At 36.8% G+C, this 13,934-nt stretch overlaps 1 protein-coding gene across 1 annotated transcript; it reads left to right on the forward strand.

Moving 5' to 3' along the window:
• The first annotated feature begins 1,162 nt into the window (after window positions 1-1,162).
• On the forward strand, window positions 1,163-4,980 carry LOC116174155 (toll-like receptor 3). Its single transcript, XM_031491978.1, has one exon. The coding sequence runs from the start codon at window positions 1,197-1,199 to the stop codon at window positions 4,734-4,736; it is 3,540 nt and encodes a 1,179-aa protein (XP_031347838.1). The 5' UTR covers window positions 1,163-1,196; the 3' UTR covers window positions 4,737-4,980.
• Window positions 4,981-13,934: the final 8,954 nt, after the last annotated feature.

Here is a 13,934-nt window from a genome sequence, read left to right on the forward strand (position 1 = left end):
GGGTGTTTAAGAGCAAATTTCTCTCGAAAAGTTTTTTGGAAGGTTTGGGAAACCTAGACCATTTAAGAGGCTTTGAATGTCATTAATAGCCTATAAAAATCGTTAATACGCTTTAAGTTCGTTCAAGATAATCTTAAATAAACCATTGTAGTTTTTATGACTACTTAAACTTTTTATAAGACTAATGGATCTTAAAATGTCACCAGGATCCAAGGGACTCAAAGCCCCTTCCAAATCCCATACGAGTCCTGATTTTACATGCTTTGTGGACCTTTAAATGCTATTCAACAGCTTTTCATAATCTTCAATAGTCTTAAGTTCCTCCAGGAAAAGCGTTTAACAGTTCAGACTGCCTTCAAGAACTTCCATGAATCTCAAGAGTTATAAGAGAAGATTAGAGCTTTTAAGGGATTGGTTATTAGAGGTATTTATATTCAAGAGTCACCAACAGTTTTTACAGAGTTTTTAAAACCCGTAGTAGATAGTGACGTTTAAAAAGCCCCAAGTCTTCTTAGCTTCTATAATCTTTAGGGAATCTCCAAGAGCCTACCAGAATTGTTTAGAGCCCATTTATCTATATATCTATATGACCAATTCCGAGTCCTTAACCTACAAGAGGGCGTTCCAACGGGTTTTCAGGTCTTTGAGATTCTGAGCATTTAAGGCCTTTTGTGGGTCTCTAAGAACGAGTCTACTGGTGCGATAAGCCGCTCGAGAGGATTAAATTGCAAAGAGGGATATTTGACCCAAAATATATGAATGTTATCTTCCCTTCAATCTGTCAAGGTTACAGAAATGGTTTGTGGAAGATGCATTTTGGCACCATCCTGACACAAAAACACAGTGAAAGAGGAAGTCAAGGGTTCATGAAGCCATCATGAATAGTGCGAAAAGAAAATAATCAAAGACCATTGAAAAGCGAACTTTTTCAAAAAATAATTTACGAAAGGTATAAAGGGACAGTAATGGAGAGATTTCGATACAACAGGTCGTGCTTTCAAGCCTTTCTCAGGATTAAAGAACGTCGGAGAAGAAATTTTGATATCCCCTGCTTCCAGTAGCGTATGACAAACATTAATAAGAAACGAAAATAATTCCGTCCGTGAACTTTGCTTCTCGATAACGATGACCTTTAATGTCATAGGTATCAGTATTTCGACCGCCAGTACTTTATCAAATTTCCCTCATAGTGCGGAATGGTGCTGACCATAATAATACTGACTTATTTTGCAATAACGGCTAGTGCCCTTCCACAATGTTCGTGGAGGCCTTACGCATCGTGCACGAAGATCAAGTGCGTCGAGTTTTCCGGTCAATCACTCCCTACACTAAATTATGAAGAAAATTCCAACAGCACTTGCTTTATTATCGAAATTGGTCACTCGAACATGTCCAGCCTGAACGAGTTTAAATTGGACTTCGTAAGTAAGGTACAGGAATTCATTTTGACTAATGTCCAATTGCAAAGAATGGGCGAGACGGTTTTTGACAAATTCAGCAGTGTACAACGCATCCACTTGGACCAAAATCTGTTGCAGGAGGTCAAATTTGTAACCCCACTGCCTAGCTTACAGGAGCTTTATTTGAAGAACAACAGGATAAAGAAGGCTAGCTTTGAGCCGTTGACCAACTTGCGGGTGCTCATCTTAGATTTTAACAATTTGACTTCTACGGATGGATTGACCTGCACGTTAACTGAGCTGGTTGAGTTCACTGCCGTCGGTAACCAAATCGGAAATATCGGTGACTGTTTTAAGTCGAATAAAGGATTGAAAACTTTGAACCTGGCATTTAACCGCGTTACCGAAATTAGTGGTGACGCTCTGAGCGGACTGACCAAGTTAGAGACACTTTTCTTGGATAATAACCGAATAAGAAAAATTGCCCCAAACGCGTTTGACTCCCTCGTCTCGCTTGAAAGTATCAATTTGCAGAAAAACGCCCTATATTCTTTAAGCGTGAACACATTCAATGCGCTAAGGGTACTTCGCTCTCTGTCTTTGGAAGGTAACAAGCTGACCAGTTTGGAGCCTGGGACGTTTCAAAATTTGTCACGTTTGAGACACTTGGAGCTTGGACAGAACCAACTGTCGCGAATTAAAAATGGTACCTTCCGGGGTTTGGAAAGCATCGACTATATAGATCTATCAAGCCAAATGCTTAAAGAATTGGATGAGGACGCGTTCGATGGATTACCCAATGTGGCTCATCTGGATCTTAGCATGAATTTCATTTGGAGAATCAAAGCGAATGCGTTTCGTAGTCTCGCATCTTGCCTTCACCTCAATCTACGACAAAATTTCCTGCTGTTGCAGCCCAACGTGTTTAATGGTTTAAAGAATCTGCACATTCTCGAGCTTGGTGGCAATACAAATTTAGGCGAATTACCGCTTAATGGGTTTAATGGATTAGAATTGCTTGGCCGCCTTGATTTATCGAATTTGACAATTAAATCAATTAACGATGGCGCGTTTAACGGACTATTCGGATTAAAAATGCTGGATCTACAGCACAATGAATTAAAAACGTTAGAGGCGGAGACCTTTATGGGCCTATCTGACTTGCAAAGCCTCGATTTGAGTTACAACCTGATTGAGGAGATTAGGCCAAATGCCTTTTATGACTTGCACAAAGTTACGACCCTCAAATTAAAACAAAATAGCATCAAGAGGCTCGGGAAGGGCTCGTTTCAAGGTCTCCGATCGCTTGTGGTGCTTGACCTTAGCAATCAGGCAGTATCAAGTGTCGAACCATCGTCGTTCATGGGTCTCGATGGGCTTGTAACTTTATCCCTAAACAACAACAACCTCACCACTCTACCACCGGGAGCACTTTCTGGTCTGAGAAAACTGGCCAAGCTTGATTTGAGTGCGAATAAAATTGAGAATATTTCGAGCAAAGTTTTTGACGACGTCCCTTTCTTGGAGGTCCTACAGTTGGAAGAAAATGTAATCACCACTATCGAGCCGGATTCGTTTCTGCAGCTCAACCGCTTGGCCTCACTTAATTTATCATTAAACAACTTATTCATCCTACAGGAATCGATCTTCAATGGATTATCCGCGGTTACCACTTTGGATCTGAATTTCGCACGGATTAGAAAAATAGAAATGGGGGCGTTTAAGGGATTTGAGACGTTGAAAGATTTGGATTTGAGCAAAAATTCCGTTAGCGAAATATTTCCCAAAACCTTCATTGGATTACCCAAATTGAGTACGCTTAAGTTAGGTGTGCATATGTCGTACTTGCACTCAAATGCCTTCCAAGGGCTTGAAGCGGTTCGATCTCTTACAGTTAGTAACTGCCACCTCATAGAGTTGCCAGAAGCGGTATTTAAGGGAATGACTGGTTTGGAGAACCTAATCTTTGAGCAATCCGATCTGGTAACCATCAAACCAAAGGCTTTCGATGGATTAGTCAACCTACAGCACCTTCGCTTTGACGACACCAAAATAACTAACATGGAACTTGGCGCTTTCAGTAGTCTTTCCAAAATTAGGTCCACAGGCACTATACTGGATCCCAATTATGGCCTCATCCAGTACAACTTCAGCAGGATGTCCATTCAACGTATCGATTCGGGCGCGTTTGCAGGATTGGGTAAACCAGGCAATGTGATTTACCTCGATCTCGACGGAAATAAGATATTTAAAATTGTGACCGACAACTTTGTTGGTCTCGAAGGTATGCGCACTCTAGACTTGACCGAAAACGTAATAGAGGAGTTGCAACCAAATTCCTTTCGAACCTTCAAAAATCTCATACACTTGTCGTTGGGCTTTAACAAAATTCAAGACCTGCAACCAGAGGTTTTTAATGGTCTCGTATCATTGCGATACCTCAATTTAAGACAGAACAAAATTAAGTCTCTTTCCGGGAACCGGTTTCGTCTACTCAGAAATCTAGCGACGCTGATAGTTTCCAATAATTCTTTAGCCGAGATTCCCGTGGATGCTTTCGGAAACCTGCCAATTAATACGTTAGACGTTGACGCAAATTCTATTAGGGCTGTCCACCAAAATACTTTTAATGAACTTCCGAAGCTGATCAATTTAAATATCTCCCACAATGATCTTATTGACATCGGCTGGTTGAAAGCCCTTGGCCTAGCTCATTCGATAAGGAATTTAGACCTGAGCTACAATCATCTCAAGGAAATTGACAATAAGAATCTGGGTTTATTTCTTCGACGCATTGACATTAACGGCAACAACATTTCCTGCGACAACCTGCGGAAGATTTTATGGACCCTCAGGGTGTTTAGAGTAGTATATCGAAAGTATCCTTTATACGGTTTGGGCTCGGTTGACAACGTCAGTTGCGTTCCAACGCAATTCTCGTTACCCAAGAACGAAGCGGGTGTCAAAGAGGACTTCTCTGGTTTGGAAGCGCTTTTGAATGACACCAGTGGAATTGTGGACGCCATCGTAACAGACATTGCCGATTCATCTACTGACGAAAATGAGATTGCCGAAAAACACTTTGGCGAACTAGCGAAGATGATGGACGAGCTGAGCGTGAAGGCGAAGAAGATCAACGTCAGGTACCGTTCGAAGCAAGCGTACGATGTCGATATCTACCAGTCGCTGCTGATCATTCTGTGCGTGGTTTTTTGTTTGTCGCAGGTTATGGGCGTTTACAAAAAGTTCGTCGGCAGTCAGACCAACATACGTTTCAGGCGGGAACACTCTGAAATTGATCTGTTCGCTGAAACTAGTCCAAACCCGTCGAGTTAGGCTTGCATTGCAGTTTTTGTATGCAATTATACTATCAAAAATACTGTTCTGTTTGTTTTCCTTTATCGCAGACGATGACAACCACACTCCTTCTGTATGACTCCACAGTGTTTTTTGTGCATTAAGGTATTTCCCTTCGTGTTTGCATCTTTCCATTCATTGATCTTCCCTTTTAGACTCAATTCCATCGGTTGTTAATCCGATTCTATCCCAGTATCTACCCTAAATTCATCTATTTCTTCCAGTATTTTTCATTTACTATGTGTAATTAATTACCGACCTCCCTCTTCCTCTCTATTCATGCGTATAACTAACAGCAGTTGGAGCTGGAAGAACCACGGAAGCCGCGAGAGTCCCACAAGCACCGCAAAATGAAGGGATTGGAGAGCTCGAAACGAGGATCGAAGAGTTCGAATGGTTGACATAAAAAATGAAATTGAGGGAATAGTGTAAACCGACCGAAGTTGGGGGTATGGCGGAGGTATGAAAGAGATGAAAAAGTAAACTAAAAAGATGAAGAAACGAAGAATGGAAAGGAAGGGTGAGGGGGTAAGAGGGAAACGGATAGGAACAAGTGTAACGGTAGCTCTCAATTTCAAATTTCGGATTTCTAGGTAGTAGAAGTTATGGGTGATGTACATGGTGGTCGAAGTATAGGATTGGTAATTCCAACATTTGGGGAAATATAGATTTATTATTTATTGTTAGGGATCATATCCTTGTTCTGCGTATTTAAATTCTCTAGTGTTGTTCCCATAATGGCTTTCGGAAGTTATAAGTTCCAGAGAGTCGGAGATAAGAAGAAACAATCTTGTGCCAGTAGCGTTTCTGTTGCAAAAATAGCCACATAAAATTCCACAAGTGTAAGATCATCTTCCACACTGTAAAAATGGAAGAGAAAATACATTAGATTTTTTGTGCATAGAAAGTCAAGGGACAGCTCAAAGCTCAGACACTCCGGGCGGTATCGCATTTCTGATCTGCTCTTAAAGAAAAATGGTTTACTTTAATTACCAGAAGCCATTAAAAAAAAAGGATAATTAGTTCAAAAGAAATTAGGTAGGGAGCATTCCGGGGAGACTTTGAAGAGATTCTGTATAAGACCACCAAAGGAGAGAAAAGAGAGGAAAAAGGGAAACAAACGGAGGAAAGCTGATAGGAATGATACTAGAGGAAAGCTGAAAGGAATGATACTAGAGGAAAGAGGAAAATCAAGGAAACGAGAGAAAAGATGAAAATTGGCGGAAAGTGGGGACATCAAGAAACGCGGAAAGAGGGAAAAGAGGAAGTAATAAGAAACAAGGGAAAGAGGTAAAAAGAGAAGAATAAGAGAGGATAAAGTTTGTTTAAAGTGGACACGAATTCATCCCACCCCATTCTGAGAAGAAAATTACACCGATGGATATTCTCGAAGAAGAGGAGATAGAATACAGAATATAAAAGAGGAAGAGAAGTAAGGGGCAGGAAAAGTGAGAAAGAAAGAATAAGAAATGGAAAAAGAAGAGACAAATGAGGGACAGGAATGGAACAAAGAATGAGAATGAAAATCGGGAGCAACGAAACGAACGAATCGGATGAAGAAATCAACTTCGACCTTGCTCTGCTGCTCTCCAAACAAATGAAACTTATGTTCATTGCAACATCCAGTTTCAAAATTTTACTACGATATTATATATTGCTACAATAAGCAACCCCTTTAAATGAACAATAGAGAGCTTTCTACACACAACTGGAAAACTTACAATTAACCTATAGCTCAGTTAAGTGATTCCGGTATTGAATTTAAAGGAACAACTGATTACCTTCTCCTGAGTTCATAGCCGAATATTGATTACAGTTTCTTTAAAAAACTCACGCAGGTACAAAATAATCAGACAAGTCTTTAACGGTTATTTCTAGTAACTGTTTCAACTTCAAAATTCCAACTGATTCATATTGAATATAAATAGAAACAAGTTAAAAAGTAATCGTAAACGATTTACATAAAGCGCATTTCCACTTGCATTCATTTCCCATTTGTAAGATGCAACTTCTGTTAAAATCGTAAAAATCCGCCCACAAATATGAAAGATAGCGTTGCACATGGGCAATCCATTTTTGACGCTGTATTTCAATTTCAGTTTATAAGAAGTATTTCACGTCAATGCTTTTCTAAATAAGAAAGTTGGAACTGCGCATGCGCAAACCTAAATTTGGAAACTAATGTTAGATTTTCCTTTGTTCCAAGCGCCAAAGTATCAAATTTCATTTAAATGCTTCCATAAATAAAAAAGTTGAAACTGCGCATGCGCAAAATAAAATTTTGAAACTGGCGCTAGATTTTCCTTTATTCCAAGTGCCTATGTATCACATTTCATTTAAATTCTTCCATAATTAAAAAAGTTGGCACTGTGCATGCGCAAAACCAAATATTGAAACTGGCATTTGATTTTCCTTTACTCCAAGTGCCTATGTATCAAATTTCGTTTAAATTCTTCCATAAATAAAAAAGTTGGCACTGCGCATGCGCAAAACCAAATTTTGAAATTGGCGTTTGATTTTCCTTTATCCCAAGTGCCTATGTATCAAATTTCGTTTAAATTCTTCCATAAATAAACAAGTTAAAAAGTAATCGTAAACGATTTACATAAAGCGCATTTCCACTTGCATTCATTTCCCATTTGTAAGATGCAACTTCTGTTAAAATCGTAAAAATCCGGCCACAAATATGAAAGATAGCGTTGCACATGGGCAATCCATTGTTGACGTGCTACTTCAATTTCAGTTTATGAGAAGAATTTCATTTCAATGCTTTTCTAAATAAGAAAGTTGGAACTGCGCATGCGCAAACCTAAATTTTAAAACTAATTTACTATAACTAACTAATAAACTAAGATTTTCCTTTGTTCCAAGCGCCTAAGTATCAAATTTCACTTAAATAGTTCCATAGATAAAAAAGTTGGCACTGCGCATGCGCAAAATAAAATTTTGAAACTGGCGCTAGATTTTCCTTTATTCCAAGTGCCTATGTATCACATTTCATTTAAATTCTTCCATAAATAAAAAAGTTTGGCACTGCGCATGCGCAAAACCAAATTTTGAAATTGGCGTTTGATTTTCCTTTATCCCAAGTGCCTATGTATCAAATTTCGTTTAAATTCTTCCATAAATAAAAAAGTTGGCACTGCGCATGCGCAAAACCAAATTTTGAAATTGGCGTTTGATTTTCCTTTATCCCAAGTGCCTATGTATCAAATTTCGTTTAAATTCTTCCATAAATAAAAAAGTTGGCACTGCGCATGCGCAAAACCAAATTTTGAAATTGGCGTTTGATTTTCTTTTATTCCAAGTGCCTATGTATCAAATTTCATTCAAATACTTTTATAAGTAAAAAAGTTTGCAATTCGGTTTATAAATGGTCGAGATGCGAAAGGGCACTGTGAATTTTGAATCGATTCGATTCAACTTTTGGCGTTGCGTATTATATGGCTAAAGCTATGCCCATATTGAATTTCATGCAATTCAGTTCATAACTAACGGAGATGTAAAAGTGATCGAACATTTCTAAACAAAGTTATCGTTCACACGGACAGATAGATGAACAGACAGACAAAGGAACAGACGGACAGACCAACAGGCAGACGACAGATAGCAATGCAAAATTATAAACGATCTCTAGGATCGTTAATAAACGGCAAACGTGTAAAATTATGGACATGTAAAAAAAGGTTTTTTGTTTTTTTACAATAACTTTTTTTGTAAGCGGTACAGAAAAAATTCCTTCCTTGGTACAAGACTCGACACCATAACGAACCAAATAGCGAAAAAAGTAGAACAATTGCTCTTAAGATAAAGAACTAGTAGCGTCGCAAAACGAGCGGACGGACGGACAAAGTGGCTACAATAGCGCATTTTTTTTTATTTTTGTGNCTATGCCCATATTGAATTTCATGCAATTCAGTTCATAACTAACGGAGATGTAAAATCGATCGAACATTTCTAAACAAAGTTATCGTTCACACGGACAGATAGATGGACAGACAGACAAAGGAACAGACGGAGAGACCAACCGGCAGGCGACAGATAGCAATGCAAATTTATAAACGATCTCTAGGATCGTTAATAAACGGCAAAAGTGTAAAATTATGGAACATGTAAAAAACGGTTTTTGTTTTTTTTACAATAACTTTTTTTGTAAGCGGTACAGAAAAAATTCCTTCCTTGGTACAAGACTCGACACCATAACGAACCAAATAGCGAAAAAGTAGAACAATAGCTCTTAAGATAAAAAAACTAGTAGCGTCGCAAAGTTAGCGGACGGACGAAATGCGCTTAAAAATAATAACGTGTTACACACTATACTTTTACATAAATTTATAAGAAAAATTTCAAAATCAAGTGTTCATATTTCAACTTTCAGGTTTCGAGTAAATTCAGCTTTCTTATTTTTTACGGACGCCATAATGGATTTTACGCCAATCGATATAGAATCAAATTACAATACCAGCGATACCCAACATTTAGTATTCATTTGCAAATTAATCTTGAATTACAGCGCCTCTTTTAACATTTTTCGTTAATCCTCTCGCATAGTGACCGCGAATACGGCCATGATGGTTTTCGGGTATGCCTTATCCGATTTTAATAAAAAAATTTTAAAATTCCTACCACGAAAGGGCGCACCCCTACTTGAGGGTGCGAAACAAATTCTGATTTCGACAAAACTTGGTATCTGGGGGTTTTTGAACATGAAAATTACAAATCTGGAATTAGTTTTCAAAAATTCGAAAAAAAAAGTTACATTGTAATTCATGGCCGGACAACGAAAATGGAGAGAATTCCACGAAATTTGTTATGTACGTACTTGAATGACGTTTTGTTTAGCTTCAGCCCCTAAAATAATGTTGGGTCACCCCGTATGAGTCAATTTCATTTATTTTTACCGTTAAATGTTGGTCGATAATTCAGAATGAACACAATCTCAATCCTGTTATTCGAATTTGTAGTCATTGTTGATCTTACTTACAATTGTTTATTTAATTATGGGTAATTCTGTTTAAATAATCGCTTTTGTTTGGTTTATTTTTCTTATTCTGGTATATTCGCGTGTAAAGTTTTGCGAAAGTTTGTTATCGCAGATGTTTGAACACATGTATTTACTTTACTTGAAGGCGGAGGACCGGACGTTAATCGTGACTTGTTTAGTGATGGACGAGCAGTTATCGCTTATGTGAAGCCTTTCTTTAAGTTACTTAAGTATCAGCTAAAAGGAGTATTTCCACCATTAAAAAGCCAACGTTACATCTGCAATTTAAACAAGCGCAGTGCCGTCAAAATCACAAATTAAGTGAACTCAAAGAAAAACAAAAAACATTTTTACGAAAATAAAGAAAATTTCTTTATACAGTTACACATATTAATAACATTTGTAGCAACTTTAGTGTATGAGAAAGAAGGATTCTCGAACAAGAAAGAGACACTGTTTACTTTAATAAAGTGAATTTTTTTCTTATATAAGAAGCATCACCTTATTTTAAGATTCTGTCTAAAACCCTAGTCGCAGATATTTTGATAAATAATTAATAAATAGAGCAATACCTTCAATATACAGTTTTATCTTCTCATGCTACTTTAAAGCCATTATTGTTTATCTATGAGTGGTACCAAAAGGAGCCAAAGCTGTTAATTTATTTGAATACCAATATAGGGTTAGTAATCTGATTTCATGTTCTTGTTAGAGTTAGTTTGAATATACACAATAAAGAAGTATTGGAGGGGAAAGGTAAACCGATACAATCAATTTGAAATCTAATTTCGTCGACGTACGGCATTGCCGGGTTTCCTTTTTTTTTATTAATAACCTATCGTACATATCGTATATCATGAAATTAATTGTGTGAGATCCAATCAGTAAGCAGATACGGACCCATTATCTGAAATATTTTTGCTTTTGCCACAAATCTTATGCACCGGACTTGTGACACTATGTGTGTGATGAACAAATAAACAAGCAAAATTGGGCCAGTGTGTTAGTTGATACGTATATGACAATCCGGGGATACACAGTAATACATAAAAGAGTCCATCAGAATCCGTCCAGCCGTTTAGTAGGAGTTCAGTCACAAACACACGTACAGAGGAATTTTATACAGGCTGTTTGAAAAGTATGGAATATAGTTTCAAATGCTTCAAATAAAAGTTATTTTGTATCTAATTTTTTTTCACTTGGCATTTTTTTCTAAAAAAGCGTAACAGCTACGACCAAATTTAAATTATATTGTCAAGCTGAAGAGTACGTATTAATAATGATTTTCTGCTTCCTAACATTTCATATTTATTGTCATTAGACCCGTTTACAATTCAAGTGAGGGAAGGTTGTGTGTAGTTCTTACGCACAGTCCTTTTTGTGTATAATTAATGCATTTCTTTATAATTGATTTGTGTTCTGTATACAACATTTTATATTTGTTTATAAATTTCAACGTTTATTTTTGAAATTGTCTTGATTTAACTTCAATGCAAAATAAGGTGTTTGATAGCGTTAACATATGTTGCTTAAATCGTTTTTCATTTTGGGTGTAAACGTTTGCTCAATTTATGTTTATGTTATTGATTACATGATCTTGACTCCAAGTGAAATCTATCAATTTTGATCATCCGTATGGAAATTATCGAATTGTTTGAAGTTTGATGTGTGTATGGACTTGTTGTCTGTTTCCCCGCGAATAGATCGTCACGGGGGTGATAAAGAACTGTAACCAGATTAGTTACGACACCTAATGACGGAACTGTTCTGGAATCTCAACTATAAGCTGGGAAGTTCCGCACGAGGGCCGAATTTGACCTGTTCAGGGGCGAGACTCTGCTAAGGAAAAACTCTCGGTTTTGAATATGTACGATATGAGTTGCGATTCACTAATTTCCACTTGTTACCGTAGTTTAAACGTTCAATTTGCCACAAGGTCATGTAATTTCTCATGTTTTACTTCTAACAAAAGGGTTCTATTGCATCAAATATCGGTCGCACGTACTATGATTTGGGTACAGGGAACCAAGGACAGTACAAGTTAAATGTTATTGTTACGTAATAATTTCTATGCCGAAGAAAAAACTAGCTATATAAATTTTAGCCTTAGAGATCCCGTCAGTTTTAGTGCTCCATTAGTATATAAGTGTATAGATTGTTTATGCGAAAATTCTACTTGTACTATAGACTGTGTGGAGATTAAAAGCTGTAATTCTGTGAAATACTTAGATCTGATTTTGGATTGTGAAGTAAGTTGGAAATTACACATAACGTATCTCAAATCCAAATTAAGTAGTATCCTAAGGATCTTTTATTTTTTAAGGAAAATGTGCCCTCAGCGTATACTAAGACTACTTTATTTTGCTTTAGTACATAGTCGATTGGATTATGGAATATCGTGTTGGGGAGGGACCTATAAGACCAATTTAAGCACTGTCATAAAACTTCAAAAGCAGTTCATCAGAATTACCCTAAATAAGAGAAAAACAGATCCGTCATATCCTCTATTTCTAAGCCTTAAAGTCCTACCCTTAAGATCAATGTTTGTTTACAAAGTTTTAAAAAAAACATTTAGTGGGAATTTACCCGATATCGATGTACATAATTATCGAAGAAAGTTACGTAGTAAATTTCAATTTGTTGTTCCTAAGCCTAACCTAACTCATTTTACCAAAACATTTCACTTTTTAGCACCAAGAATTTTCAATAAAATTCCTAATATCATAAAGTGTCTCAAATCCAAACCGACTTTTCTTTCACGGATAATGCGATGGCTGCTATCGTTCCCAGATGTTGAATTTTTAATTGAAGTACGGGGGTAGGTAGCTAGTAAACCTACGTGTATAAGCCAAATTATCCACTTCTACAATACGGTATATTTAGAAATGTAACTTACTTATAAATAATTCTTAATTCTAGTACTTTGGTATCTATTGTGATACACAAAAAATTATGTTTTGTTCAATGGTCTGGTTTTATTCTGACCGCAGGCTTATTGTTTTCATTTTTAGTTTAAGTGCGTGAGGGTGTCCTCTACACAGGCTTGCCTTAGAGGCCCTAAGTTTTTTCTCTAGTATAGCAAAAAAAAAAAAAATATTAGTTAGTTTGTCAATCAGATTGTTCATTACTGTTAATTTTGTTTGGTGTTAATTCAACTATTCTGCTGCTGTACTTGAGAGCAAAAATAAAAAAAACTCTTATTCTTATTCTTTTCTTTATTCTTACTAAGCGATACGTGAGTTTTCCTTTCTGTTCAATCAATTTTTTAGGAATTAGTAGTTTAAAATACGAGATTAACTAACTCTACAAATTTCAATTAAAATACACCATTGATTTATAATGATAAAAGCTTTAGGCTGCATTCATACAATTTAGTAGGATCAGATACCATTTGTTTACATGACTTGACTTCAACACGTACAGGTGTAGGCAATATTGGATTCATCGGTTCAATCTATATTAATTAATTTAGATTTTTTATGAAATTATGTGCTAACATTCTCCGGGGGCGACAGAAATCATTCGTGACATCCTTACTGAACACTGCAGCGTAGAATTACAGAATATAGTGCACATTTATAAACAATATTAGATTTAGGGACGTTTTCTAAGTGATTTATTACATCCTATATATCAACAAGCCCGCTCGTGTGTGTTACCACACCGGTTACATATAAATAAATGTGTACATCGGTAGAAACGCATCGGAAACATCCGACATTAATAATGAAAATCTATGTGTTACTGTGTGTCGTACGTATTTCGACGGAATTTCATTCTTTATAGCTTTTTCTAGATCTTTTCGTGCATTTTGTTTGTACGCGTAGGGCGTTGAGCTTCTCACGTGTACACCCTTAAATATGTGGAAACAGCAATTAAGCAAAACAATAAAGAGATCCGAAGTTTGTATGATTCGATTTCGATTACAACGCGATAAAAAGAACACTTCACTACGTAGTTTTGAACAAATATGCTCATTATCTCGTTGCGTATCAGTTAACGTGAGCAATTTCCGGGCGACAGATAAAATATGCATCGTCCTTGTGAAGTAACAATTCCGTATTACTAATAAGTGAATGAAGAAGATACGAATATTTTCCCTTTTGTTAAAATAATTAAAAAGTATACAAATTGACGAAAATTTCCTGGTCAGGTAGCATATGATGACCACCCCCAACGTTTCGTTATTTTCA

This window comes from Photinus pyralis, unplaced genomic scaffold, assembly GCF_008802855.1.
Source record: "Photinus pyralis isolate 1611_PpyrPB1 unplaced genomic scaffold, Ppyr1.3 Ppyr1.4_LG6, whole genome shotgun sequence".
NCBI lineage: Eukaryota > Metazoa > Arthropoda > Insecta > Coleoptera > Lampyridae > Photinus > Photinus pyralis.